Below are 27,709 nucleotides of genomic sequence, written 5' to 3'. Positions count from 1 at the left end.
GCTCTTCACGACGGTGTCTCTCCTCTGAGGGTGGAGAGACAGGATCATTTAGGAGCAAGAACACTGACTGGTGGAGCCAACCTCGCTCCCACAACCTCTCGGAGGATGGAAGACTAGTGGCTCTCGTCTTTTCTTTCAGCTTTTTTGGGGCGACCAAGTCAAGACCTAAAAATGCCGTTCGGTGGTTTAGCAGGTTTGAAAGATCAGGTGCTGAAGCCTGGGAAAGAAGAAGTGAAGAATTCCGTTGGAGACTCTCTGGGAAAACTGCAAAGGTGAAGTCTTCTTATTTCTTACAGTGATCCTGAAAGTTTTTAGAACCGATTCACATGTCATATAATAAGCAAAAGTGACATATTTTCAAATGGAGAAATATATCTTGTGCCATAGAGAGGGGAGAGGCTGCTGTGAGCACAATGAGTCCCCGAGATCCTCATGATAAAATAAATGTTTGATTCGTGTGCCTGCAGATGATGTAATCATAGCTTTTATTTTAAGACCATGATACATATTTCATAGCTGAGATCTGATTCAGAGAAATAAAGTGCATGGGAGTATAACAACTTCATGTATTTACTTTAAATATTTAAATATTGAAAAAAATAAATGCTCATGAAGGAGAATCTGTCGTGTAAGATTATTGCTTCTTTAATTTTTATTTTATTTTAATATAATTATAATAATACTATTTTCTAGATGATGAATTCAATTTTAATTAATGGTAGCTTAATGGTAATTTATACTGACATTATATGTTTTACTTTGAGGTATGTACATTTGCCAGGGGGAAAAGAAAAGGGTTAACTAGATATTTATCTTCTGTAATAAACATTCTTTTTATTTCACTAGATTAAAACAGCAAACCAACTGAATTTTTATTTTGAATTTTTAACCTCACATTGAATAATGAAAGCCATTGATGGTGTTGAATAAAAAATGAATAGTTTATAACACTTATTATTGATTATTGTTTTTAATGTAGTAAAGGAAATTTGAAGTTGATTGCAAAAATTATTAAACAATTCTCATATAAAAGTAGATTGGCTTAAAAAACGGTATTTTCCTACTTAATGGATATTAAGTCCAACATATTCTATATATTATATTACAAAATATCATGAATGAAAAACAAATTTGTGTAAATGTTCTGTATACTGTTATCAGAATGAAACAAAGGTACTTTTTGGACATTTCAGGAAAATAGATGGCAGCAACGTTGAAGAGGAAGACGTGATCGAGCTGACGGAGGATGGCCGCCCTGTCGCGTCCACATCACTCCCTGCTCCTCTGTTCGACTGCAGCTGTGGAGGTCTGCCCAAGCGCTACATCATCGCCATCCTCAGCGGCCTGGGATTCTGCATCTCCTTCGGCATCCGCTGCAACCTTGGTGTCGCCATCGTGGAGATGGTCAACAACAACACCGTCTATGTGAATGGAACTCCGGTACTTCAGGTAAAGTATCACAGTCACCATCCACTCATTAAAACGATCTTTGGGAATTTAGTGTTCAGTGGTTTAGACACAGAAAAGTCTCCAATGATTTACTGTAAAGAATAAGTGATGTAAGAAATAAATCATATACCCTTAGTGCTGTAACAATATGATAATAGCTGTCCCTGATATCTAAAGGTATACAAAATACATATGATATCTCAGTTAAATATTGTTACAAAAAAGTAATACTTGAAAAGTGGGTTGTTCTGATGTTCTGATGTTCTATATTTTAAATGTTCTACTTTTAATGAGGTTAGCAAAATCACGTTTTAGATTCATTTAGTTTAAGTTTTACCTCATGTTATATAGATTTGCTTTACAGTTTAACAATATCTGTATTTTTGGTTTTTGGTCTTTAAATTCAAACGTTAGATATAAAATGTATATTAAATCAGGTCAGGTATTTCTAGATATTCAAAATAAATAAATGTAGCAACAGCTAACAAGTTTACTAGTTTTTCCTCAACCAAACTAACCACTACATAACTTGTTAGCTTGTCAAGCTAACATGGCTGCGCTCAAACGCCTAGCTTTTAGCTTATACATATATCACAGCTAAGTTAGCAGAACCAGAACTTGTGAGAAAACAATGTCTATTTTGCGATATCCTCTCTTGTTATGAAAAAGACCAAACAAGATTTATTAACAGAAAGTTGAGTTTAGCACTTAGCATGGCAGCATGCTTAGCAATAGTATTTAGCATGTCCGCTAGCTGACATGATCATGGCTGTCGAACACAATCTCACAAAATGGACGAAAATGTTAACAAAGGCCAAGGCAGGGGTTCAATTTCTGTCTTCCATTCAATTTTTAAATGCTAATGTTAGTGACAAGCGTTGTGGTTTTCACAATACATATTTTATCTTCTTTCACGTAACACAAGAAACAGTTTTTTGAAGTTTCCAGATTAACTGCAGATATTAAGGATATATTTGTAAGTATAATAAAACTATTACAAAAAAAATCTAAATTTAATATTTTTTAATATCTTACCCTTTTTAATTGAATACAGTAATGTTGGCGTATTAGTTCTACCAGACAATACCAAAAGATCGGACTTTAAGCCGATCATGCAAAGTGCAGACGATCACATGACAGCATTGAAGCACTGGCGCGTTAATTCATCATATGTATTTATTTTTGATTACATTTATTATTTATTAAATTAGATTTAATTATTTTGATGAAATAACACAATTAACCTTTCACTATAAAAATGAGCAAATTCAATTATAGTTTTTAAATGTCCCTAAGAATATATTGAATTAAATTATTGAAGAAAAAAATGAATGCTTTAATGCAAAATGTTAATAAAAAACATTTAAAGATAATGTTAAACTCAACCAATCAATATTCTGATGGTTGCATTAAAGAAGTGTGTGGGTCTATGTCGGTCCATGATGTGCGTCTCTTACTTCTACAGAGAGCCCAATTTAACTGGGACCCTGAGACGGTGGGGCTGATCCACGGCTCCTTCTTTTGGGGCTACATTGTGACTCAGATCCCAGGTGGATTCATCTCAAACAAGCTGTCTGCCAACAGGTAAAAAGCTGCTCGTTTGAAAAGCTCATCGTAAGGTGGGTTTAGAGTAACGTAAAGAAGGGAGGACGAGAAAGACCGAAATCATTCACAGGTGGTTTGTTGAAAGGGGTACAGCTGTAGGCATGATGAGCAGAGCTGATGGAGCAGATAGCGCTCTGTAATAAAAGCTTCACAGGAAAAGAGGACACGTCAGTGACAGAGTTAATAATGAAAGATCCTGCTTCTGATTTCTTTCTGAAACACCAGCCACTGGAATATTACGAGTGTCACTTACACACTGTTTTGGAAAAAGAGAAGGATGGGGGGGTGGAGGTGAAAGAGGACAGACAGAAGAACGGTGTTGTAACGATGAAGGAATAACTTATGGATTAAGTGGGACGTCTTTATTGAAGTATATAAGTAGCAAAGGTTTGTTTCATTTCATGGATCTAGATAAAGAAGGTGAGCTGCCCTCCACTGTCGAACATCTAAATGAGCTTAAAGAAGTGAGCAGAGTCTAGAACAGACCTGGGCCACATGCGGCCCTTTGACTGTATTTATGTGGCCCTCGTAACGTCAAAGTATGATCATGTGTAAATGGTTCTAATGCATTAACAACCTATATTACATTTTCACATAAAACTTCCCTGCTTTTTGTGTGTATTTTTTGTGTATATATTAATCCCTCAAAACATTTTTTTCAAGTTATTCAAGAATATTTTGAAAAAAACGAATCTATACAAGAATACAATTGCATCTTATTTAGCTTAATAAATGTCATGGCCTAACGATGCATGCCCTTTTTTTTAGGGATTTTTTCGTCTTTCTTTTTGCTTGACGGCCCCTAACAACATTCACAGAATTTAATGTGGCCCTTGAAGAATTTTAATTGCCCTCCACTGGTCTAGAACCAGTCCGGGTTAATCCAGGTTAACATCATAGGTATTCATTAGATAAATAGAATGAGGTTACAATATTATAAGCTTTTATCCAGTAGTTGAAAACCCCAACAAAACCCCCTTAGTATATATTGAAATAAATATCGATATACGCTTTGTGACCCTGGTCTACAAATATTACTTACTTACTTACTTAAATTCAGTTTGGATGAATTTTCACTGAATATTAAAGAGCCCCAGACAAGAAAAAAAGTTGCCACAAAATATAAATTTGAATTACTAAAATGTGACTAAGTAAGTAAGTGAGTTCTGAGGCTTTTTTTTTTTTTTTTTTTAACATGCGATATGGCTCAGTAGAGTATGAAACGTTATATACTACATTTTTATTTTATTTTTAAAAATAAGACTTTTTTGTTATTGAATATAATAGTGGGTCATATGTTTTCTATATGGTATACTTTTGGCTTAATGAACAATTATTGTGATTTAAGTAGATAGTCATCACTATGCTTCTTGAATTTACAGATAAGATTCAATAGTCTTATTTTTGTAAGTGTTATAGTGCTTCAACTGTTGCTGTGCATTATGGGACTATGGCGTTTAGGATAAATAACCTGACGCAACCTTTATATTTCAGTGAAAACTGTTAGCATTGAATGGCTAAACCAAATCATTGTGAGTGACTTCAAACGAATGAATTAACTTTACTGTACAATAAATCAATGAACACAGAAAGAACATGATGCTAACAGCTAAACATACTTAAACAACTTCTCCCGCTGCAGGGTCTTTGGAGCCGCGATCTTCCTGACATCTTTACTGAATATGTTCATCCCCTCGGCGGCCAGAGTTCACTACGCCTGTGTCATGTTTGTTCGCATCCTACAAGGCTTGGTGGAGGTATGAGGGTCAACACAGCTGCAGCTGAAGATAGTGTTGTTGATGACGATGTTACAACTTGTGCCCTCGGAAGGGAGTCACGTACCCGGCGTGTCATGGGATGTGGTCTAAGTGGGCACCACCTCTGGAGCGAAGCCGGTTGGCGACCACTTCATTTTGTGGTGAGTGACGCCTCTCATACTAAGCATCAGAAAATGTATCTTAAGAACAAAGTTGTATTTATAGTCAAACTGATTATGAATAACAGGATAGGTACAAATGTGTGTCAGCCTTTAGAAACGTTTAATTTGCTTTTATTATTTGACTTTGACCCCATAAGGGCCGAAATAAAAATACATATATAAATAAATATATATACATAAATATTTATAAATCCAGTCAGAAAGCCTCATGTGACGATTATTGGAAAGTAAAAAGATAAATAAAAGATTCAGTGCAAATTTGTAAAGGGTTCCATGTAGTTTTTGCATGTGTACTTATTATTATTATTGCTGATGCTTATCTTTATTTTATGAAATTTTCCTTTCTTCCAATTTTGTATCAATTCTTCATTTCTTTATTATAATTCATTGTATTATTTATTTTGTCATTATTTTTAATATGTGTACTGTATGTCTGAAAATAATGTCTATTTCCCAATGTGGGAAGAATAAAGTTGTATCAAATCAAAAGGTATTTAAAATGTTTTAAAGCCTTCGTTTGTTACTAGGCTTTGATGTAAAATGTATAAAGTAATCAGTAAGTTAAACTATTATTATTATTTTCTTTTTGGTTCATTGACATTCTACTATAAGGTTTAGAATTATGCTGATGCCATGACCTCCTGTTCCAATCCAATGATATTGTCTGTAAAGTAAATAGATTTAAATGATTATTTTGAAGAAGATGATTTTTAAAAGAATAAATATGATACAGAAGGAACAAATGGACTTTCCCGTTCACGTCTCTGAAAGCTTTTATGAAGAGCGTGGCAACAGAAAACACCTCGACCTCCATATACATGAAGTTGTTATTCATAAAGCAGGCAACACTATAATGGCTAATAACAGTAAATGCACCAACTGAGATGATTTTTGTGTGAATACAGGGTCTTATGCTGGAGCAGTGATCGCCATGCCATTAGCGGGAGTGATGGTTCAGTATGTTGGATGGCCTTCTGTCTTCTACATCTATGGTGAGAAAATATTCTTTATTTTAGTTCATTCAGCTTCTAAGGTTTGCCACAGCAGTGGCCTGATATGTTTACACGATACATTTCTTTTAATTAAAAAATCACATTTAATTACATGCATACATCATTTTTAAATTTGATCGCAATGACACAAGGAACAATTTCTCCGGACTGACTTATTTTTTAATAATGGTAAAACATGTCTCCCCGTTCTATAAATATCCTTATCTCAATTGCTTTGGAGTTTGATTAAAATGATTAGCATTCAAAGAAAATTCATGACTTGGCCATTCTGTTTTAATAAAAATGTACTGTGGATCTCTTGTGATAGAATCTCATGATTTATCGTTGTAAATTAACATTTTCCTGACGGGGTTCTGTGAGTCAGACGTGTCTCATATCACTTTAATAACATAAGTGGCAACAAGGTCTTGTCTTGTTTAAATTAGTCTGTGCAGTGAACATCTTTGTATTTACAAGAACAAGCTCATGTGTCGATGCTACTTCTCCATTAGGAGTTTTCGGGATCCTATGGTACATTTTTTGGCTTCTGTTGGCGTACGGGAGCCCAGCACAGCATCCCACCATCACCGCCGAGGAGAGGACCTACATTGAAACCACCATTGGGGAAACAACTCGCCAGCTTAGTGCGACTGAGGTCTGTAGAAACACTTTGTTAATCCAAGTATCAACATCCATGATGACACCTACCTCCAAAACAGAAATTTAAAACTCCATGGCGACGTTTCTTCACATCCATGCCAGTTTATGCCATCATTGTGGCCAACTTTTGTCGGAGTTGGACCTTCTACTTGCTGCTTATCAGTCAGCCGGCGTACTTTGAGGAAGTCTTTGGGTTGCCTATCAGCAAGGTAGAATTTTTACCATCTCTCTTGTCTCTATGTTGCATCCTGAAAGTGAGTTTCTTCCTACAGGTGGGGATCCTGTCCGCAGTCCCACACATGGTCATGACCATTGTGGTTCCTATCGGGGGACAACTGGCGGACTTTTTACGCAGCAACAAAATCATGTCAACCACGAACGTCAGAAAGATCATGAACTGTGGAGGTCAGTTAATTATGCATCTAATATGAAACCTTAACAACTGGTACAATAGGTAGGTAGGTAGGTAGGTAGGTAGGTAGGCAGGTAGGCAGGCAAGCAGGTAGGTAGGTAGGCAGGCAGGCATGTAGGCATGTGGCTAGGTAGGTAGGCAGGCAGGTATACAGATAGGTAGATAGGTAGGCAGGTAGGCAGGCAGAAAGGTAGGCAGACAGGCATGCAGGCGGGTAGGTAGGTAGGTAGTTAGGTAGGTAGGTAGGCAGGTAGGTAGTTAGGTAGGTAGGCAGGTAGGTAGGTAGGTAGGCAGGTAGGTAGTCAGGTGGGTAGGTAGGTAGGTAGGTAGGTAGGTAGGTAGGTAGGTAGGTAGGTAGGTAGGTAGGTAGGTAGGTAGGTAGGTAGGTAGGTAGGTAGGTAGGTAGGTAGGTAGGTAGGTAGGTAGGTGGGTAGTTGGTAGGTAGGTAGGTAGGTAGGTAGGTAGGTAGGTAGGTAGGTAGGTAGGTAGGTAGGCAGGTAGGTAGGTAGGTAGGTAGGTAGGCAGGTAGGTAGGTAGGTAGGTAGGCAGGTAGGTAGTCAGGTGGGTAGGTAGGTAGGTAGGTAGGTAGGTAGGTAGGTAGGTAGGTAGGTAGGTAGGTAGGTAGGTAGGTAGGTAGGTAGGTAGGTAGGTAGGTAGGTAGGTAGGTAGGTAGGTAGGTAGGTAGGTAGGTAGGTAGGTAGGTAGGTAGGTAGGTAGGTAGGCAGGTAGGTAGGTAGGCAGGTAGGTAGGCAGGTAGGCAGGTAGGTAGGCAGGTAGGTAGGCAGGTAGGGAGGTAGGCAGGCAGGTAGGTAGGCAGGTAAGTAGGCAGGTACTTTAAACTCTGTTACAGTTAAGCTACAAAAGTGTTTATACTTTAAATGTTGAAATTATTTTTTTGTGTCTTTTTCTGTGTATTGAGCTCATTACTATCTTTTTTTGGACAGGTTTTGGAATGGAAGCAACTCTGCTGCTCGTGGTTGGATTTTCTCACACACGCGTAGTGGCCATTACTTTCCTGGTCTTAGCGGTCGGCTTTAGTGGATTTGCCATCTCAGGTATTACACCATTCTTTAAAAGTCTTATTTGTTTTTTTCACTGCAGTTCTATTTTGTGCTTATCTTGTTAACCCACTTGCTGGAGTATGAAGAGTGTTATCTTGTGTAAACCTGAGAGTCTGTCTGTACTTGTGTCTCACATTGGACTATTGACCTGTCACCTAGTAATGGTGTGATTGAGATATAGTTACATGAAATAACCAATCAATTCCAAACACACAGCACCAGACCCTTAAAACACAGAGAATTAATGTTTTTTTTATGAATTTTCCTTGACAGGTTTCAATGTCAATCATTTGGATATTGCTCCTCGCTACGCTAGCATCCTGATGGGAATCTCAAACGGAGTTGGAACTCTGTCTGGGATGGTGTGTCCCTTGATTGTTGGTGCCCTGACAATACACAAGGTATATGAGTTTCACACATTTATTCTACAACTCACTTTAATAATCTTGTTTTTCTAAATAAACCTGTGGTTCACACAAAAAAAACCCATAGAAAACCTTTTCTTTTAGTAGTTTATTTATGACCATTTCTCTTTAAGCCCCTTGGAATCTTCTATTCACATCTTACCCTATCTCCATACATCCTTAGACTCGCCTGGAGTGGCAGCACGTCTTTATAATAGCGTCGATGGTTCACTACACGGGGGTCGTCTTCTACGCCATCTTCGCCTCCGGGGAACAGCAGGACTGGGCGAACCCAGAGAGCACCAGCGAGGAGAAGTGCGGCATCATCGACGAGGACGAGCTGGCCGAGGAGTCCGAGCTCAACAATGACACTATGGTGGCTCCGAAGAAGAGCTACGGGACGACGGACAATTCTTCCGGTCGCAGGCAAGGCTGGAAGAAGACAAGAGGCGTGACGATGCAAGAGGACGAGGAGCATTGTGGGAACGGAGACTTCCAAGATGGATACCAGTGAGAAACCTTACGCTTTCCTGTGGATTTTTAACAAAAAAGCAGGAGACACGTGGAGTCAGAACATCTACGCGTGTTGACTGTCGACCATTTTAAATCTACTCAGAGACAACTTCTCAACAAAACTACCAACAACATCCCGGCATTAATGCCTCTTCAAAAGAGCCAGTTCAACTTTCACCTGTACAATTGTACATTAGTTGTTACGTGTCTTACTTTGGGCCAAGTGCAAATGTTTTGATTTGTTTTTGTGACAGCTATGCAACATGTACTGTTCCATGAAGCTTCGTCTAGGTTTTATAGGAGTCTTGATAGTGTAGCTGTTTGAACTGGGATCCAATAAGACTGTGAGAGCTTAGTATTTACTTGCACACTATACACATCATAGTTCAATATACTGTAAAACAAGGATGTTATAGCAAAAGAGAGAGCCATGAAAGTCTTAACTACAACAGAAGAAATGTAGTTTTTCATTGTCTCTGCTTGCTCACTCAAGGAGTCTATGTTCAGTTCATCAGCATCATTTTCTCCAGCAGTTAATCAGCCTCATGTTTCTAAGATTATACGAACGTAAGTCAAATGTAAACATCTTCTTACACATGTCCTCGCTCCCTTTGCTTCGTCTCTTCACCGTGTTCAAGTAAAACACTGATGGTCACAGTTATCTTTGTGCCAGAGTTTGTTGGCTTTGATTGTTCTTCAAAACTGTGACATATTTAATCTATTCATTAAGGAATCAGTGCACACGAAATAAATAAAAAAAATGTGATCATGAGTTTTTGCATTTTGGTTGTTGATTCCATGACTGATTATACACTACAGTTCCCACAATGCACTGCAACTGCCGCAGTCTTGATTTTCTCAAGTCTTTATCTCAACATGAAGGATAGGAATCAGAAAAGCTATAATATTAAATATTTTGTCAGTGTACACAGGTTTCAAGATTAGAAAAAAAGTTGAGCTAGAATTTTAGTTACTGCTAACTGTCTAGTCACAACAAGAAAAAAAGCATTTTAAGAACAAGTCTAATTAAATGTTCCTTTGGAGAACATGAGATGAAGCATGTGTGGGGCAGATAAGTGTCTTGTTTCAACACCCTAAGCCTCCGTTTCATTCCACACCGAGACATTCTCAGACGCCGTGCATATGAGTCCGGCTAAAATTTGATCTCTGGTTTGATAAAATGGCAAAACAGGCGGCCATGACGGAGACTCGCGGGCACAGGTGAAGATTCAGCCACGGTCATAATTGAGGAGTTCCTCTGGTCTTGAATGAATATTGTTGATCTATTGTTGATTGTTGAGCACGATATAAATGATCAAATATCATTATTGAATTAGTAAATGATGATGATTTTTTGTTTTTGTTTGGTCAAACACTCAAGCATACAAAAGAAAAATACAATACATATACAAGAGGAGATTAAATCAACAGTAGGATGATCATAATAACAGGACAAAAACATAATATTATGATGTCAGGAAATATTTAGTTATATAATTGTAAGAAGATGTGGTTACTAAAACATGAACAATTACTTTCCATAAAATAGTTATTCCTTCAAATTACAGTTTCCCTAAAAATGAACTATTTTTTTAACAACAAACCAAATAATGTAACCAGAGAAATAAGAAAAGAATCCTGAATTATATGACATTCTATGAGCACTCATATGCTTGTTGTGTATCTGGATGTACCATGCATGTGTGTGTGTGTCAGTGTGTGTTTGTGGCTGGTCTATAATTAGTTGTTTACATTTTTAATAATCTAACACAAGCTCTGCTCTTCATCACACTTTCATAAACATCCTTTTAGTTATCGGTGCTCATTCTCAACCGTCACCATCATCAGTGTCGGAACGTCTGACTCAGAACAACACAAGCTAATTAGCATTGAAACGTCTAACAAGTTATTGATTCCACTTGAAGTTTCAAGGTCAAAACTTTTTTTTTTTTTTTTTTTTAGACCTTGAGTGCGGTCGATCATGTCCTTGTTATTTAAGCGCGTCTATTATAGGTGAAAGGTCGACACAGACCAACAGTGTGGATAAATCTTGAATCCAAAATACAACATTTATGGGTTAGCGCTTACATTAGCGAAGACGGCTATTAGAAAATGTATGGCTTGTGCAGGACGAGAGCGTCGTTCGTCACATACTGTCTGATCACAGTCCACAAACACTCCGACAGCTCATGGCAAAGGTCCTGTTTATTCCAGAGAGACCGTCTGTTGACTCAGAAGGGCCTCGGATGGAGCAACATGCCATCAATCATTAATAAACTTGTGTTTTTTGGGATCTTTAATTAGGATTCCAAAAGATGTCAATGGTGGGATTAGCTTAGTTCAAAGTCAGTCTTGGTGAATGTTTCAGATCGTGTGATCCCATTGGTCGTTGTGTTGTGCTTCTCATTACATAACCGATCAGTTCAAGGTCATATTGATTACCAGATAGTTGCTTCACGGTAGACTAAGTATTAAAAAAAGGGTAAAAAAAAACTATTTATTGTTCTTTTATCGCTGGTGAATGTTGGGGGTAAATGTTTGTGAATGTGGGCGGGATTTCTGGTTTGTGGAATCTATCTTGACATGTTGAGATATAAGGGGTGGGGGGCGTAAAGAGGGGGGGTGGACGTGGTCAGGGATGTACAGTTTAATTAATAACCACCATTCACGTCCTCACTGATCCTTGTCCACATGCTCCACACTCAGGGAAAGTCATTGAGCGACCACTGATGGAGATTTAATGCAAGCCTGGATATCAACCCCATAGAGAATCTTTTTTATTTATTTATTTTTTAACAGTGCTGTAAGGTAAGATCCGCGACACGCAATGTGGACATATTTCATTTTCACTGCCAGGTCCTCTGTGGCTCTGTGTGGGAAGTTTGAAGGAACCGGTGCTTTCTGCAGGCTGCTCTGGTCTCAGGGGAAATTACCCTTAATTAGAAAAAAAAGTTTTCAACGCCCATTAGAACCATGTTGTGGGCTGACATGGCCATAGAGCCTTTATTTTACTCTTCAGAGATGTGTGAAGCAGGAGGTCCTAAAAATGCAACACCGTACAAAGGAGTATTTTGGTGAACAAACTCAAATGGAGTCGCCTATTTTATCAATATCAATCACTTGATTCCATTGATTTTTACAAGGGGTTTTATCGCGAAACAAAGGTTAAATAGAACATTTTATTGCTTAAATGTCAAAAGTATTGGGAAGTTGAAGAGAAAATTATGTTCACAAGCTTAAAATCTATTGACCCACTTATCTATCGACTGGATAATAACCACTTAAAATAGGAATATTCAACAAAAATACATCGGGATATATTCCTTGATATGAGTCGAGTTAGCAAGAGTAAATCCAAGAAAAGATTGATGTTTTTAGTTTAACATTAATATAGAGTTAAAGGGCTCTCCGATCTTAATTTATGTTTCATCTATGTTATATTTGTCATTCATAACTTTTTTTTTTACCAGCATGATTGTGTTAAGGACTCGTGATTATTGCCGCAGAAGAATGAGAAAAAAATATGATGTGTGTTTCTGACTAGATGTTATAAAGATGCAAAAAATGTTTAAAATTAAATGATCTTATACAGTCCACAAAGTTAGTTCTGTTGAATTCAAAGGCTAAACAGGAAAAAACTATTTATATTTCTGATATCTTTATGTTCTATAGTACAGATGATTTGTTGGCTGATTCATTATTAATGCAGTTCTACTTCCATATCATCATAGAAATAGGGACATGTTCTGTGACTGGTTGGTTGGAGCCACACATGTTGCTCAACTAACGTTCCCTCAAGGACCCTGACAGTGGAATAACACAGTTAAACAGTAACAAAAAGTAGCACATTTAAAAACCCAAAACACAGCTTCAACATACATTTCTATGTCCAGTACTTACAGTGATGATCACTGCAGAGTTTGAGACTTTATACATGATTTTTATAAATCGTGGTATTTTGTGGAGAAGTACAAGTTTATATGTTCACTAGAGCAATTGGAAATCTCAGCTTTTACACAACCTTTCTTTTGTCAACTTCTGAATAGTTTTCGCTGTATTCAGTCAAATTGAACAGAACATATAAAAAAGATGATTTTACACTAAAGATTTAAGCTGGTTTTAAAATTCTTAGAGTTTAAAAAAAGCAGATCATTTGGATGTAAAAGGATCTTTGACTTTCCACTTAAATAAAACAATTGTCTAATTTTTATGAAATCTACCTTCAAGGTGGAATTGTTGCGACGTAAAAGCATTTTTCACGAGGATATTTTGATACATTTCATATTGTTTTCAGAGGGAAGGAGTAAAGCAGCATCTCTCCTCATTATCTTACTTGGTCCTCATCAACATTCCTGAATGAACGAGTGGATGGGCCCCGACATAAACGTGGTGGGACCACTGCAGCTCCCACCCAATGATGAATTCTCGATCACAGAAGGCTCTCACTTGTTTGGTAAGTAGCTCTGATAAGGTGAGGTACAATGTGGTCATGCAGAACTTTAACACTGTTGGCCCTCGGATTAAAAAAAGAAAAAAAGATTTAGGCCGGGTAGATCGTTTAGTTGAATCTTAATGCCAATATCACACAATCTGGAATGTTTATAATATAATGTAAATTTGCCCTTTTAAAAGCTAAGGTCATTGCGTCATTTCAGCCTCTTAAAATGAATAAATAGAATAAGTCATAATTAATTATTGTAGAAAATATACAGTACTGTATGAGACCTATTCATCCGAGCTGTCTCTGGGAAATTCAGTGATTTTATAAACTAAAGAGTGTGTTGAGACAACTAACGATACCTTAGCTGAGTCAAACATGTAGTTATCAGCTGAAAACTGGCAAGAAACCAATGAAAGATCAGCCTCAGGTCACATGCTTGATATAAATAACTGACAGTTTATAAACATTTTTCGACACTACTAAGCAGGGGTGTAAAAACTGAATTACTCAAGGGAGCAAAATCTTTCATCAGTCCAAACAAAATGTATATTTACCTAACAGGAGAAATGCTCTTGATATTCTACGGTACTTCAGTCATGTGTATCTGACCCACTGGTGTAAAGCAGTCTGGTGGTCACAGGGCGGGTTGTCGAGGTACTGAAGAGTATCTTCTTCAAAATAGTATCCATATAGTTCTACGACATCGGTCATGACCATTCAATATTAAACCAATCAATACAGAGAAAAGGATTTGATTCTAAAACGTTACTTTGTGCTGCTTTAAGATAAAAGCTAGAACAATAAATCAACAATGGCATGTTGTTAATTATCTTAGGTGGATCTCGATAGTTCCATGTAATCTACTAATGCAGATTTATTTATGACTGGATACCGTCAGATAACTGAGCAATTGAATAAGATAAATAAAGATAAGATCAGACAATAATTATGTCCAACCACAGTATAACCACAATCAAATCAAGAAACCAAATGATACATAGAAAGTCTATCAGTTTATCATTTGTTCCTGCAAATATAAGAGTCACTGTGGAGTTTTATTGTGAACGGTCCAAGTGTTGCAACACTCTCCCACACAGTACTAGACAGCACACAATAACGATCTGAATGTTTTTACAACATTTTACTTTAACACTTAAGACAATTGAGTCTTAATGACAGCAAAGACAAGTATCTGTATAATAATACCTGCATCTTGCCATTATTTATTTGTTCATACAGTAATCTTCACTCATAAATAAGCGTGTACAGTAGCAACATCATGCTCCCTGTAATAATACAGAAGAAATGTGACCACGTTGTTAATGAATAGCTTTGTCAACCTTTGCGCCTCGAAGGATTTCACAAGCAACAAGCAAGTACACCAGCGTCGGAACTGTTTTCTGAACTTTTATTAGTTTGCAAAAATGAAGACGAAAGTGTGAATCAAAGCGAGTGGATTAAGGACTGAAAAATGTGTTGTTGAAAGGTCAGTGCTTTTCTCTATTCTCGGTGAATGGTTAGGAACTCAAATGGTAATTCAATAATGCTAATGGTGACTCTTTTACCTTTTGTTTAAAATAGGGCTACTTGAGTTGTAAACCATGACAACTTGGTGACACTGTACAGGTTCCCGGTTCTCAAATATGTTATCTACAGATAAGAGATACTTAAAAACACACAATGTTCTCGTTTGGACGTTTTTGTTTAATATTTATGTGTTCATAATTCAAACTATTTATGTATTGGATCTTTAGATTCATGCTGCTGCATCTATTGTATCTTTAAGCCACATCTTCAACGGATCTTTGTGAGGAGATCCAAATGTGGAGTGGAATCACCGATCAACAAGCAAAAACAGAGTTTAAACACGTTTATTCAAAGAAAAACTAAAGCAAAGTAAATTAAAGTTCCACAAAGAATTTTCCAAAACCGTCCATAACACAGTCCAACCTAAAGCGCATCACAACCCTGGCGGAGAACAAACTAAGGAACACTGAAAAACAAAGAGAGCGGTGGTCAGGGAAAAACACACATGCTAATAAACACGACAAAAAGCAGGCACTAGGTGAGTTTAGAACAACAAAAAAAAACAAATAAAGAAAGTCGAACAGGAGGAGAATAAAAAAGTAACCTAATACACAATCTGGCACCTGCTGCTGGGAAAGGGGCTGCTTTAAATTTTGAGCTGATGTATTGATTGCTGAAGCGGTGCAGATAGTGCAGCAACAGGCTCTGAGGTACTGAACAAAACTCAAACAAGGACAAACAGGAAGTGCGTCAAACTATATCAAAAGACATGACAATCTCAAGTATTAACTTGAAAAAGTAATGGTGTATTGTTCAAGTTCATCACTTGATGCTTTTATTGTTCTATACTCTTTTAACATGTATTCATTAGATCTTTCTGTCTTTTCCAGATATTCTGGCAGATCAAGGCAGTCCTCTACTGCATGATCCTGACATCTTAACCTTCAACAGCTATCCCAGCATGCAGTTCGCCCCCATGGAGCCCACCATATCCACCCCACCGTACTACTCCAGTCAGAACTATTACCCTCAATACTCCGCAGATGACTGGTACTCACACGCTGGAATATACGAACTGAGAAAGGGAGCTATGGAGATGGGCTACGATGCCGAGAGTGAGGAAGTGGCCGCTGTGGTTCCTACAGTGTGCAAGCGAACGCGACACATTCCTCAGGCTGGGAGGGTCAAAGGGGAAGATCTTTGTGTGGTTTGCGGAGACAAGGCATCTGGGTACCACTACAACGCTCTCACATGTGAGGGATGCAAAGGTAAGAGTGTCTGAAGTAAATTCCAGTTGTAGTGTCACTGAGCATAATTTGGGGCAGAAATAGTTTGATATAATGTATTTACTATTCTGATTATAATTGTTTTGATTTTTGATTTTTTGTATATATACTGTGTAGGCAGAAATATAATTCTTGTCTGGTGTACATGTTTACCAGCTATAAATGCCTCCATGCATGAATGCAGAAATCTTCTCTCAACAAAAGATCATCAACACAAAAGATCTGATTTGCAGTTACACTAGTTAGTCACGTGTTTAGTTAGAATCAATCACATTTCACACTTAACCAGGGAAGTTCAAACTCAAGAGTTGTCTGTTGAGGTTTGCTTTTTTTTCTTTTTTCTAAATCAGAATTTGGTGAAACAATACTATATTATAATGTTACCATAGAAGTCTGCGGTAAAAAAAAATCAAACAATCTGCAAAACAAAATGAAAAACACATTTTCAACTGAACTGTAATACTGTACTGTACTGTTGTGAATATGAGCTGTTTGGTTAGAAGAAAAGGTTTAACAGAAATGTTTTTGCTTTTACAATCATAAATGTAGCTTTGTCAATTGTTTGCTAGAAATCAAACAATGGCTGAGTGAAAACACTTTGCAGCTAAATGTGGACAAAACTGAAACTCTGGTTATTGCTCCTGAAGATTCCAGGGTTGAGTCAGTACTTGGGTGAGTTAGTTCAGTCTGTCAAAATGTCTCTAGTTCAACACTACAGAAAATTGACCAGAAACTGTTTCTGTCAACTGAGAAAAATCTCAAAACTGATCTCACAGCATGATCTGGAGCTTATAATCCATATGTTTGTGTCTTCTCGTCCGGACAACAGTTTATTTTGTGTCTAAACAAGAAGCAGCTGTCTCGCCTGCAGTTAATACAAAACTCTGCAGCAAGAATTCTCACCCGCTCTAGTAGAAGAACTCACATTTCCCGATCCCTAAAATCTCTACACTGGCTGCCAGTTTCTTTCAGAATAAATGTTTTAATTCTGGTTCTTACATTCAGATCTATTCATGGTCAGACTCCTCCTAACATCAGTGATCTGATCCAGCCTTACACCCCAGCTCGGGCTCTGAGGTCTGTGGATCAGAATCTACTGATGGTTCCTGAACACGGTTCAGGACCAGAGGAGAGAAATCCTTCCAGGCTGTTGCTCCTAAGTTTTGGAACGATCTTCCTCTCCCTCTGTGTTTGATGATCTAGTGACTCCTTCAAGAAACATCTTAAGACATTTTTATTTGTGCAGGCTTTTTAACTGTTTTTTTTGTTTCTGTGTGACCCTGGTCTAGAAAGCTGCTTTACAAATAACCTTTACTTACTTACTTTAAAATTCACAAGAACAACAAATGAAGTGGATGCTCTGCAGCTAATTGTGCTAATTTGTGGGTTCAATAATAGAAACTGAAGGCTTGGGGTTAGCAAGCAAATGCTAGCTTGTACTGCACCAGTTAGCTTTGGAATGTAATGGAAAAAAAAGAAATGTTCCTTTCCAACTTTTCCCAAGATCTTTAACTGTTTTCAAGTATAATTTATCTCACATTTTTATATTTTTAATGTACAAACATGATTTATTCTATTTGCCTTTTAATCTGTAGTTCACATTTTAGGACGGTACAATCTATGTATATACCTATACTTTAATTATATGTATCCCTTTTATCGAGGTCGTAAGCTTTTTCCAAGTCATTCTCTTGTTTATCTTCATCCTGATACACTTACGTGGGAGTTATCATTATCATAGCTGTGACTTTTTGAGCGATGAAATAATAAATATGAACTTGATCTGTGCACACAATTAAGGAAAGGTTAGTTTCGTCATTCTATCGTGTGTTCGTGTTACTAGTTAAGTTCTGCAGTAATGTAATATTGTTGCAGGTTTGTTTAAATTATTTTATTCGCATGTTAAGGCATACAAAAAAAACAGTTAAAAACGATTTAACAATTTAACAATGTAGTGTATAAATTTATTGAAAGATGAATTTGTTATGAAAGCGTTTCTTGCATGATGCAAGCAAGTCAAAGATTCTTTGTGATGAACGGTCACACAATGATAGTCTGGAATAGCCCTGAACGCTACTAAAATATTGATATGAATCATTGTTATAGGTATAACGCTCTGACAAAAGTTGGATCATTATGAAATAGACAAAAAATATTTTTAAGCTATGAGTATATGATGGATATTTCATGACATCAGTGTGGACAACAACAGAAAAGTCACGCTGTTGAAGTCAAATAATTGACAGAGAATTGTCCAGGAATAGTTTCAGGTCTGCTCGGCTTCTGCGTGTCTGCATGTCACTGCTGCCAGATTGTGTTTCCTCTCAACTTTCCGCTGCACAATGCAGAAGCAACTTGAGCTGAAGGGATGTCCATGCTGGTCTTTGTGCTCCATGTCTCGAGCCTGAATGTCCAATGAGGTGTTCACTGTGTGTGTGTTTGTGTGTGTGTGAGGGGACATCTCCGGCTGGAAAACCGGCAACAAGGTTGACTTGACTCTCTGAAAAGATGAATAGAAGATGTTGCCTAAAATAAAGCGATTCAATTACATAAGGTTTCTAATTTAGGAATTCAGCTTCTTAAAAAAGCCCTTTAAAAAATTCACAATATACAATAAATATATTCAACTGTTATCATCTGGTTGGACTTTTACAGTAGAAACAAAACATAGAACAAGTAAATAAAATAATAAATTCTAGAACTTTTACTGATCTTAATCAACAGATGAATTTGAATTGTACGGCCAATTTCGTCAATTATAAAAACTAACCAAAATATAAGACCTATTAAACTCTTTATTTTTGTATTTAATTTTTTCATTTTTCTTACCCAGCCAAGTAAGTTGTATTACTTTAAATGATATTGTTTTATTGACATACTTTTTTCATATGATTTCATTTATTTTATGAATCTGTTTAGCTTCTCTTTGTGAGTTTATTGTATATTCACTGTCCATGTTTGTTATGTTGTAAAGTCTTCAATCTTTATCCAGACCTTTTGAAAACAAGTTAAATGAAAAAAATAATAATAATAATGAAACAATGATTAAGTTAAAGTTGTTTTTTTTTATCTTCTATTTTTTTTAATCCCCATAGGTTAAGGTGATGTTAACTAGGTATAGGTGTAAGTTAAATACAGGCGATGCTAGAACTAGAGATGCTGAAGAACATTTTCACTTCTAAAAAAAAAACTACTCTATAGAAGTAAAAATATAGAATTTTGTCAAACAAGATTGACAGGAAGAATTAATTTATTTTCTTGTTATGATGTAATGAATATGTCTTGCCACTGATCCGAAGCACTCCTATAGGCTTATGGTTACAAAACACATTCCAGGAAGAGTCATATATTATTGAGGCAGCACTGATCAGCTGTTGCTCAACCAGTATTTTATTACTTCAGCTGATTCTTGATTTCTTATATGTTAACTTAACATCTGACCTTCGAGCACAGAAGTCGGAGAATTCATTTTATTATCTGCTACCACAATGAGTTTGATTGAAAACTGACTTTGAAATGAGTGTTTCATATTTAATGTATCATAAAAAATATGATCTCATTTTACATGTGAATCAAGGCAAATGCAGTTCAGGTATTTACTCAATTGCTGCTGTTTTCGCAGGTTTCTTCAGACGAAGTATAACGAAGAACGCAGTTTACAAATGTAAGAGTGGAGGAAACTGTGAGATGGACATGTACATGCGCAGGAAGTGTCAAGAGTGTCGACTGAGGAAGTGCAGGGAGATGGGAATGCTGGCAGAATGTGAGTATTTACGTCTCTTTTTATTCACCTCGTTTATACCATTTAAAGATAGTGAAGCCTATATAATGAATATATTTATTGTAAAGCCTCTAAGGCTTGTTCAGGATTATAAATAAAACCAAATAGTTTTTTGAAAAAAAAAGTCATGACCTAGATCAAAATGAATGGACGAATTTACAAATAAAATTCTGTCCGCCTTGATAAAGGTAAATTAAATCATATTTTATATCATATATATCATAAAGAGAGGGAGTATAAAGGGGTTTTCTCTAAAGCGTGTATGGATTCTACAGCCTTTCACACCTGTGGTTCAGGTTCCCAAACCTTATTGAAAGTGTCTTGAAATGGAAAAAAAAAGTGTGTCTGAACCTGAAAAGTTGGTTCATAATTAGGACAAAAAAAAGTTTTACTCAAAGACCTTGACAACATCGATGAGCTTGTTGTATTCTGTATTTACAAAATGACTAAGGAGTCGAGGAATCAGTTTTACTTCCACCTGAGTCATATAGGCCCCGTTCCAGTACCAGAACCATACTGGTGTGTAAGGTATGACAGAGGCCAGTTGATTTGGTTTATCAGGATGACTCCTAGAACACAGCGGGAAAATATGTCTCTTAGTTGGCGTGGGAACCCACAACCCACTTTGTCTGTATCCTGCAGGAAAAAAAGAAAATTAAAGATTAAAGACTGTACTTATTTTTAATTAGAAGATAAACCAAACAGCAAAAAAACAGTTATAACTGATATTGCAAGATTTTGACTATGTAAGTTCTGATATGATCTGAATTCTTATTTCATTCCGTCGGCAGGTTTGCTGACAGAGATCCAATGTAAATCTAAAAGGCTTCGAAAGAACACTAAGTCCTCACCAGCAGAGACCGCAGACGACACGGAGACCGACAGCAAACAGGTCACATCAACCACCAAGGTGTCAAAGGTCAGTGCTGACTCACTGCTCACTTTATGTAATGGATCATCATTCTTTCTTCGAAGTCAAGCAAGCTGCTGTTCATCTACACTGAAAATCACTATGTTTCTTGTCTCTGAAGGAAAAAGTACAGTTTACAAAAGAGCAACACGCACTCATCAAACTCATCGTCGAGGCTTACAACCGACACCAGATTCCTCAAGACATGGCCAAAAAACTGGTATATTTTCAATTATGAAAACACCTGAACGAAGAGCTTGTTAGATGAAAATAAACAAAAGGGTTTAGATAAAGATTTATATCTTTATGAATATTTTTTTATTGATTTTGCTTTGCTTGTATTTTGCATTATATTTGAAATCACAAATGTGTACATTTTAGTATATATTTATGTACATAAGAACTTTTATTCTCAACTTTGTTTTATGTATTTATTGTGTTTTTTATGATGAGTTTCCACATCCTTTGATAAATATTGACCCTCTAATAATAATGTACTTTTATAAGTATGTCAAACTCTTACCTGTACCTGTAGTCCTTACTTTATATTTTCTTGATATATTTATTATTTACTTCATTAGACTTACCTTCCTATGTGGCTTTTGTGGAGGCAGAAACCTCAAGCATAACCAGACAAACAATTGGCAGGAGGCACATGAACAGGAAACTGTTTAAAGACCAGCCGTTTTGACCATGACCACAATATAAATGTTGACTGTTCTGCCTCTGCCACAAATCAAATGAATGGCTCATAAGAAAGCCTGACCCTGTGACGCTGCCTCGCTAGATTGTGAGCGTGTACAAAAAGCTGATGGAGCCGAAGCATCTGCAAGTGTAATGATGTGGCCTCATATCAGACGACGAGATGGAATAGAATTCCGCTCAGCTTGAGGAGAAACAGCATATCAGTTTGGAAAAGAGACTTATAACACTAAAGTATGCAAACAGAGTGACCGTCTTCTGATCATAACTTTTTTGTTTCAAGCTCCTATCAAGTCTCAATAAGATGTTTCTTCCTCAGCTACAAGACGAGTACAGCATAGAGGAGAACTTCCTTCTGTTGACAGAAATCGCAACAAGTCAAGTCCAAGTCCTGGTTGAGTTTACCAAAAATATTCCAGGTACTTTTTTATCACACGGATAGAAATATAAACTTGTTGGCGTCCGAATGAGTGAGACGAGTGTTGACTCTCCTGCAGGATTTCTGTCACTGGATCATGAGGATCAGATCGCTCTGCTCAAGGGTTCCGCGGTGGAGGCCATGTTTCTGCGCTCGGCTCAGGTTTTCAGCAGGAAAGTTCCTGGTGGACAAACGGAGGTGGTGGAGGAGCGAATACACAAGAGCGGTCAGTCAAATCCACCGTACCAATGTTGCTAAATTCAACTTATTTTCAGAAGGTAACAGGTGGTAATCTTTATTTGTTTTTTTGTGTCAGGCTCAACTAGAATCCAGCTTAAATTATAAATGATCTGTGTTGACCTGGTGATCCTTGGAAAGGTGTAGGTTACACATGCACTCCACGACTTCTGTTACGCTCCTTTAATTTGCGTCTTAAGTTGCCGTAGATCTGCTGAATAGTGTTTCTTCTCAACGACTGACATTTACTCCACAGAACACGTCACTATCAGACTCCACTAGTTTCTTACCTGTAGATTATTATTCCCTTTTGTCGGTTGTGGGGCGGGGGAGTCGATCCCAGTTGCTTCGGGTTGAGGTAGGGGACACCCTGGACAGGATGCCAGTCTGTGGCAGGGCAAGCCAAACAACCATTCACACACACATTTTGGACATTTTCCCCAAGTTCCCAATCAACCTCTGTATGTTTTTGGACTGTGGGAAGAAACCAGAGTTCCCGGAGTAAACCCAAGCAACACGGGGAGAACATACAAACTCCACACAGAAAGGTCCAAGATGCCTAAAACCTTCAATGCCTGTATGGCAATTAGTTTTCATTTCCTTAGAATTTTCTAAGGCTGCCCTTTATCAGGAACTCTGTTCACATTTTTGTGGACAACATTTCTTGGGTAGGTCAAAGAGGTTCTTCAGTTTGGTGATGACAGGATCTCATCGCGGCTGTTCCCAGACAATGTGCTGCTTTTGGCTCAGTATTAATATCAGTTATGATGTCTTTTTATAGGTTTTTATAGGAAAATAGAGCTGAGCTAAAGAAAAAGCTCTTTATTTACCTGTTTCTACTTTCATTTATGGTAAGAAAATAACTGAAGGAAGGGACTGATGGACCAAGATCACGGATACGACGTTGCTAAAATACCTTCTCCACTGGGTGTCTGGACTCTACCATAGTGGTTAGGTGCGGAGCTCAGTATTTTCAGGGAAGACTCAAAGTAGAAACTCCTGCTTCCCCACAGCGAGAAAAGCCAGTTGTTGTTCCTCTCGAGAGGAAACTCTTGACGTCTTTCTTCCGGCTAAAACCCAGTGATCCTTCCTAAGATAAGCAGAAGAAGACGGAAAGATTGTTTAAAGAAAGGGTGACAACACACAGAGATCAACTCCAACACCAACTGCGAGAATTTTCAGAATAACTTTTGACACTATTTAAATATATTTTTATTATATTAACCATTAGATTGGTTATTCCTCGTATAGACTGAAGAAAATAAATATACAGACTGTAGAAAGTTCACATCATGGTGCAGGTTAGACAGTCAGACAGACGGTGACAGTGATGACAGAAGTGCTCCGGGGGGACCTGTGGGAGATATTCACACTAAAGGCCAGACTGAGGAAATATGGGAGCAAAGCTGTCTGAGGAGTCCATTGTTCCTTATCCAAACATCAAGAGTGCTATTGTGTACTTTTCTCCCTCTGAGCCCATCTGGCATTTCTGAACGCTCGCTGATGTGTCCCAGTCAGTCACACATCCTCTCATAGTTTGGAGGCTATAAGAGGATAGTAGTTGAGTCGTTGAGTCGTTGAGGTCGTGGATCTATTTGTTTTGAGTTTTCTGGAAACATTTGATTATCTTTCACGTCGACAGGCTGAATCAGATTCATGGCTACAATTTCCCAGTCAGTTTACATGTGCAGATCTCTTCCTAGAGCTGAGATGATTATAGTCATTGACAACCCATACAGCTGTGATTAGTCCACTGAACATCAGCCATTCATATGGGCCAGTAGACTTTATTCACTTTTTACTGATCTTTACTCTTTACTCTTTACTTTTTTATTTTAGGTATGAATTATTCTTTTATAATTGACATAAGAAACTTTATTCCCAAGAATGTACTACCACAGTTTTATAAGATTTTCAAGACTAGAAAAGAGATATAACATTATATTTTGATAAAAATCGGAATGTTTATACAGAACCAATTCTTGAGATAATTTTAATGTATTGTTTATAAACACAATATTGTTTTCCAGTAGGACTGACTGGCCATGTTTAGAGAAAACATTTAAAGGAACTCACCATCTTCTGGACTTATTGAAAAAAAGGAATAGTGATAGTAAATGTATTAGAAGTTGTAGTGTTAAGGTGGTGGGTTACTACCTACAGTATATTTCCGTTATTTCTTTTCTGGCACCACAAAACCCCAGACCGCCCCCCCCACACTAGACATTCAGGTCACGCCTCTGTTCTTCTGTCAGAAAAGCAAGATAGACGTAACTAAATTGATTTACACAGTAAAAACAGCTATTTAATGGAGTGCAGTATTGGGTGCCACTGACCACTGCTGACCAAAGACATGCTTAGGTACTGAACTATATGTGTTTTAGGTATATCCAAGGACTTCATTACTCCCATGTTCAGCTTCTACAAAAGCATCTGTGAACTCCACATGGTGGAGGAGGAGCAGGCGCTTCTCACTGCCATCACCATTTTAACACCAGGTGAGTTCATTGTTGGATTTGTCATCGCTTGACTATTATTAACGGCTGCTCTAATTATCCACAGATCGACCTTATGTGAAGGACCAGCAGGCTGTGGAGAGACTTCAAGAGTCCATGTTGGATGTTCTGAGGAAGCTGTGTTTGCTGCAGCATCCACGAGAGCCGCAGTACTTTGCCCGACTACTGGGCCGGCTGACGGAGCTGAGAACTCTCAACCACTACCACGCTGAGATGCTCACGTCCTGGAGGATGAACGACCACAAGTTTACTCCTCTACTGTGTGAGATCTGGGATGTTCAGTGACAGGAAGAAAGGTGGATCTGGTCATGAAGTCACCTGTATGCCAAATATTGTGTGTGATGTTTACTTAGAATTGAGTTTGGCGAGTTAGTTTCCCTTTCATGTAAATAATAATGTCTTTTTTTTGGTGAGTTAAACACTGGAGTTTATGATAAAGATGTGAATGTGAAGGATTGTTTCGAAAAAATAAAACATCATTGTTGGTCTTTATTAGCAAATCTTAGTCATAAAACCCACACCTTTTTTTTTCTTTAATGGAAATTATTTTAGCTTTTTTCTTTTTTCTTTTGAATAAATTATATTATATTATATTATAACTGTAAAATATTTACATTACACACTAGTGTTTAACTAGCTTGACAAAATATTAATTTACTTTAATTTTTTTTTTTTAATTCACAATGAGAATTAAAAGAAAAAATGTTGGTCCAGAATTTAATGTTGGACCAAACATTTTTTGGGGGAAAAAATATCATTTTCAAACTATTTAAATTCTCGACAATACAATTTGCCAAAACCTTACAAGTAATATCTGACAGAACAAGAGACAGAACATTTCCTCACCAACCAATAATAACTTCCTAACAACCATAAATATATATATATATAATAATGCCAAATATTACAAAATATTTTTTAGATTTATTTGATATGTTTATGGCGCATAAAAGTCTAATCTAATCTAATCTTAGTCCTTCTTTGATGTTCATATTTATGTTCCTTTTCTTTTAATTATTAGATTTTCAAAATAAATACTGGAGTTTATGAGAAAGATGAAATTTGACTATATTTTGTATATAGTTTAACTGGACCAGGCCTTGAATTCACAGCGAGTATAAAAAGAAAAAAGAAACAATACGTCATTTAAAAACATTTTAATTCTCGACGATGATGTGATTCTCAAACGTACAATCTAACGGAACGTTTGCTAGATAACCAGCGTGTGAATGATACGCGAGCCACTCAAAAGCGTATATAGTAACTACATTACAGCGTCACCTTGTGGAAAGATTAGAAACCGGCACAAAAAGACATTTAAAAGGGTTGTTATGACCTCAGATATTTCACTTCAGGCAACTTCCTATTTTTGACCAAACAGGGCTCTTTCTAAATGAAATATTCAATTTGTATTCATAATCAATGAATTTAGAAAATATTATGGCGAAATTAACATGTTGATTGTATTTATAACTTAAGTTATATCTTTTTTTCTGAATATATACGTTTTTAATTCAACTGGAAATGGACGACAATCTAATAAAACACCTATTGTTTGAAGTCAAATATCTTTTATTTCTGAACATGTCTATTTTTTCCACATTTATCTCCAAGTTATTGTAGTAAGTTTAGATATGATGGCAACAAAAATAAGTCAAAATTCAAGCAGTTCATAATGACAACAGGTTCACTACTGTATACCAGGACAGGAAGAGCATTCATCCAGAAAAAAAAAGACCAGAAATGTAATTAAAATGTGTGACTGGTAAAAGTATCAGAAGTCAGTTCTGTCCAGGTTCCTTGAAAACGTGTGCTGGTCATCCTCAGTGTAAACCAGGAAGCCGGAGAAGGTCGTGTATCGGCCCTGGTTGCTGTAGACGGCGTAGCGTTCGTCCTGCTGGCTGTAGAGCCAGACCCGTTCACCCCTCTGCAGGGACAACAGCAAACTCTGACTCTGCATCTCCCTCCGCTTGGACATGTCTTCGTCGAACACCATGGCGCGAACTTCGCCCGCTCCGCTCATCAGCTTCACCGAAACCGCCTTACGCGGATGTTTCCCGATGGTGAAGGCGAAGAAGTAAACCCCCGGGTACTTGCAGGTGAAGACGCCGGAGGATCTGTTGAAATGGTTCCCTATGTTGACGTACTCCACGTCAAAGGTCAGGGGCGGCTTCTGGGGTCGCCTGCTGGCCTGGCCTACGCATGTGGTCGTGCGAGCCATGGAGAAGGCCGACCGTGGTTGACCTGACGTGTGAGCTGACATCCCTGCCTCGGTGATAGGCGGACAGTTGGAGTAGGAGAGTCCCGATGGAGCCAGATGGTTGCTGATCAAGCTGTTTGAAGGCGAGGCAGGATATACTAGATAACCAGAGAAGGTGATGTAAGGACCAACGTTGCTGTATAAAGCATATTTCGGGCTCTTCTGCAGCAGCAGCCACACGGTGTCCTTTTCCCTCAAGCTGAGCATTACACTTTGACTCTCTACTTTCCTTCCCTTCTTTCTGTTATCATCATAGGCCATGGCCTGAACCTCCTGCAGGTTCTTCACCAGGATGACGGACAAACGCTTCTTGGGATATTTCCCGACCGAGAAGGAGAAATAGTAAGTTCCGGGGACGCGGCAGCGGAAGTAGCCGGTGTCGGGGTTGAAATCTCCTCCGATGTTGACCAGGAGTCGGTCGAAGGTCATGACCCTCTGGTTTCCTCCCACCATGCTGTGCGTTCGGGTCGCTGAGAAGGCTGAACCGGGACCCGGTGCAGGCTGTGGGGGCTGCAGAGACCAGACTGAGGAGGAGGAGGTGGTCATCGCGAGGAAGAGACATGCCAGGAAGTGTGTGGCACTCTCACCTGAAGAAA

At 37.7% G+C, this 27,709-nt stretch overlaps 3 protein-coding genes across 4 annotated transcripts; 2 read left to right on the top strand and 1 right to left on the bottom strand.

Annotated features, from left to right (window-relative positions):
* The first annotated feature begins 171 nt into the window (after positions 1–171).
* Positions 172–9,036, top strand: slc17a8 (solute carrier family 17 member 8). Its single transcript, XM_087796945.1, has 12 exons — positions 172–272; positions 1,194–1,449; positions 2,915–3,033; positions 4,697–4,811; positions 4,885–4,972; positions 5,899–5,985; positions 6,498–6,640; positions 6,705–6,854; positions 6,918–7,050; positions 8,002–8,112; positions 8,392–8,519; positions 8,707–9,036. Exons 1-12 carry the CDS (start codon positions 172–174, stop codon positions 9,034–9,036), a joined length of 1,761 nt encoding a protein of 586 aa, XP_087653071.1.
* Positions 9,037–11,710: 2,674 nt separating this feature from the next.
* Positions 11,711–25,379, top strand: nr1h4 (nuclear receptor subfamily 1, group H, member 4). 2 transcript variants are annotated; one of them, XM_087797955.1, is made up of 10 exons: positions 11,711–11,843; positions 13,330–13,488; positions 15,894–16,271; positions 19,912–20,052; positions 20,862–20,989; positions 21,102–21,200; positions 22,002–22,101; positions 22,180–22,326; positions 24,722–24,835; positions 24,900–25,379. In XM_087797955.1, the coding sequence occupies exons 2-10, from the start codon at positions 13,392–13,394 to the stop codon at positions 25,136–25,138; spliced, it is 1,443 nt and encodes a 480-aa protein (XP_087654081.1). In that variant the 5' UTR covers positions 11,711–11,843; positions 13,330–13,391; the 3' UTR covers positions 25,139–25,379. The 2 variants fall into 2 exon arrangements, with proteins under 2 accessions (XP_087654081.1, XP_087654082.1); XM_087797956.1 differs by lacking the exons at positions 11,711–11,843; positions 13,330–13,488 and adding an exon at positions 14,786–14,962.
* A 1,248-nt stretch (positions 25,380–26,627) lies between these two features.
* c1qtnf13 (C1q and TNF related 13) lies at positions 26,628–27,609 on the bottom strand. Its single transcript, XM_087797765.1, has one exon. It carries the CDS (start codon positions 27,564–27,566, stop codon positions 26,628–26,630), a length of 939 nt encoding a protein of 312 aa, XP_087653891.1. The 5' UTR covers positions 27,567–27,609.
* Positions 27,610–27,709: the final 100 nt, after the last annotated feature.

The sequence above is a fragment of the Callionymus lyra genome, chromosome 8 (genome assembly GCF_982586985.1).
Source record: "Callionymus lyra chromosome 8, fCalLyr1.hap1.1, whole genome shotgun sequence".
Classification (NCBI taxonomy): domain Eukaryota; kingdom Metazoa; phylum Chordata; class Actinopteri; order Syngnathiformes; family Callionymidae; genus Callionymus; species Callionymus lyra.
Note: the sequence above shows the minus strand (reverse complement) of the source record. Positions and strands in the feature narration are given on the sequence as shown.

Coding starts and splice junctions, on each gene's coding strand:
- slc17a8 (XM_087796945.1), top strand. CDS start 172: ATGCCGTTCGGTGGTTTAGCAGGTTTGAAAGATCAGGTGCTGAAGCCT. Junction 1,450..2,914: donor ATGGAACTCCGGTACTTCAG/GTAAAGTATCAC, acceptor TTACTTCTACAG/AGAGCCCAATTTAACTGGGA. Junction 4,973..5,898: donor GGCGACCACTTCATTTTGTG/GTGAGTGACGCC, acceptor GTGTGAATACAG/GGTCTTATGCTGGAGCAGTG.
- nr1h4 (XM_087797955.1), top strand. CDS start 13,392: ATGAACGAGTGGATGGGCCCCGACATAAACGTGGTGGGACCACTGCAG. Junction 13,489..15,893: donor AGAAGGCTCTCACTTGTTTG/GTAAGTAGCTCT, acceptor TGTCTTTTCCAG/ATATTCTGGCAGATCAAGGC. Junction 21,201..22,001: donor AAGACATGGCCAAAAAACTG/GTATATTTTCAA, acceptor TTTCTTCCTCAG/CTACAAGACGAGTACAGCAT.
- c1qtnf13 (XM_087797765.1), bottom strand. CDS start 27,566: ATGGTGGGAGGAAACCAGAGGGTCATGACCTTCGACCGACTCCTGGTC.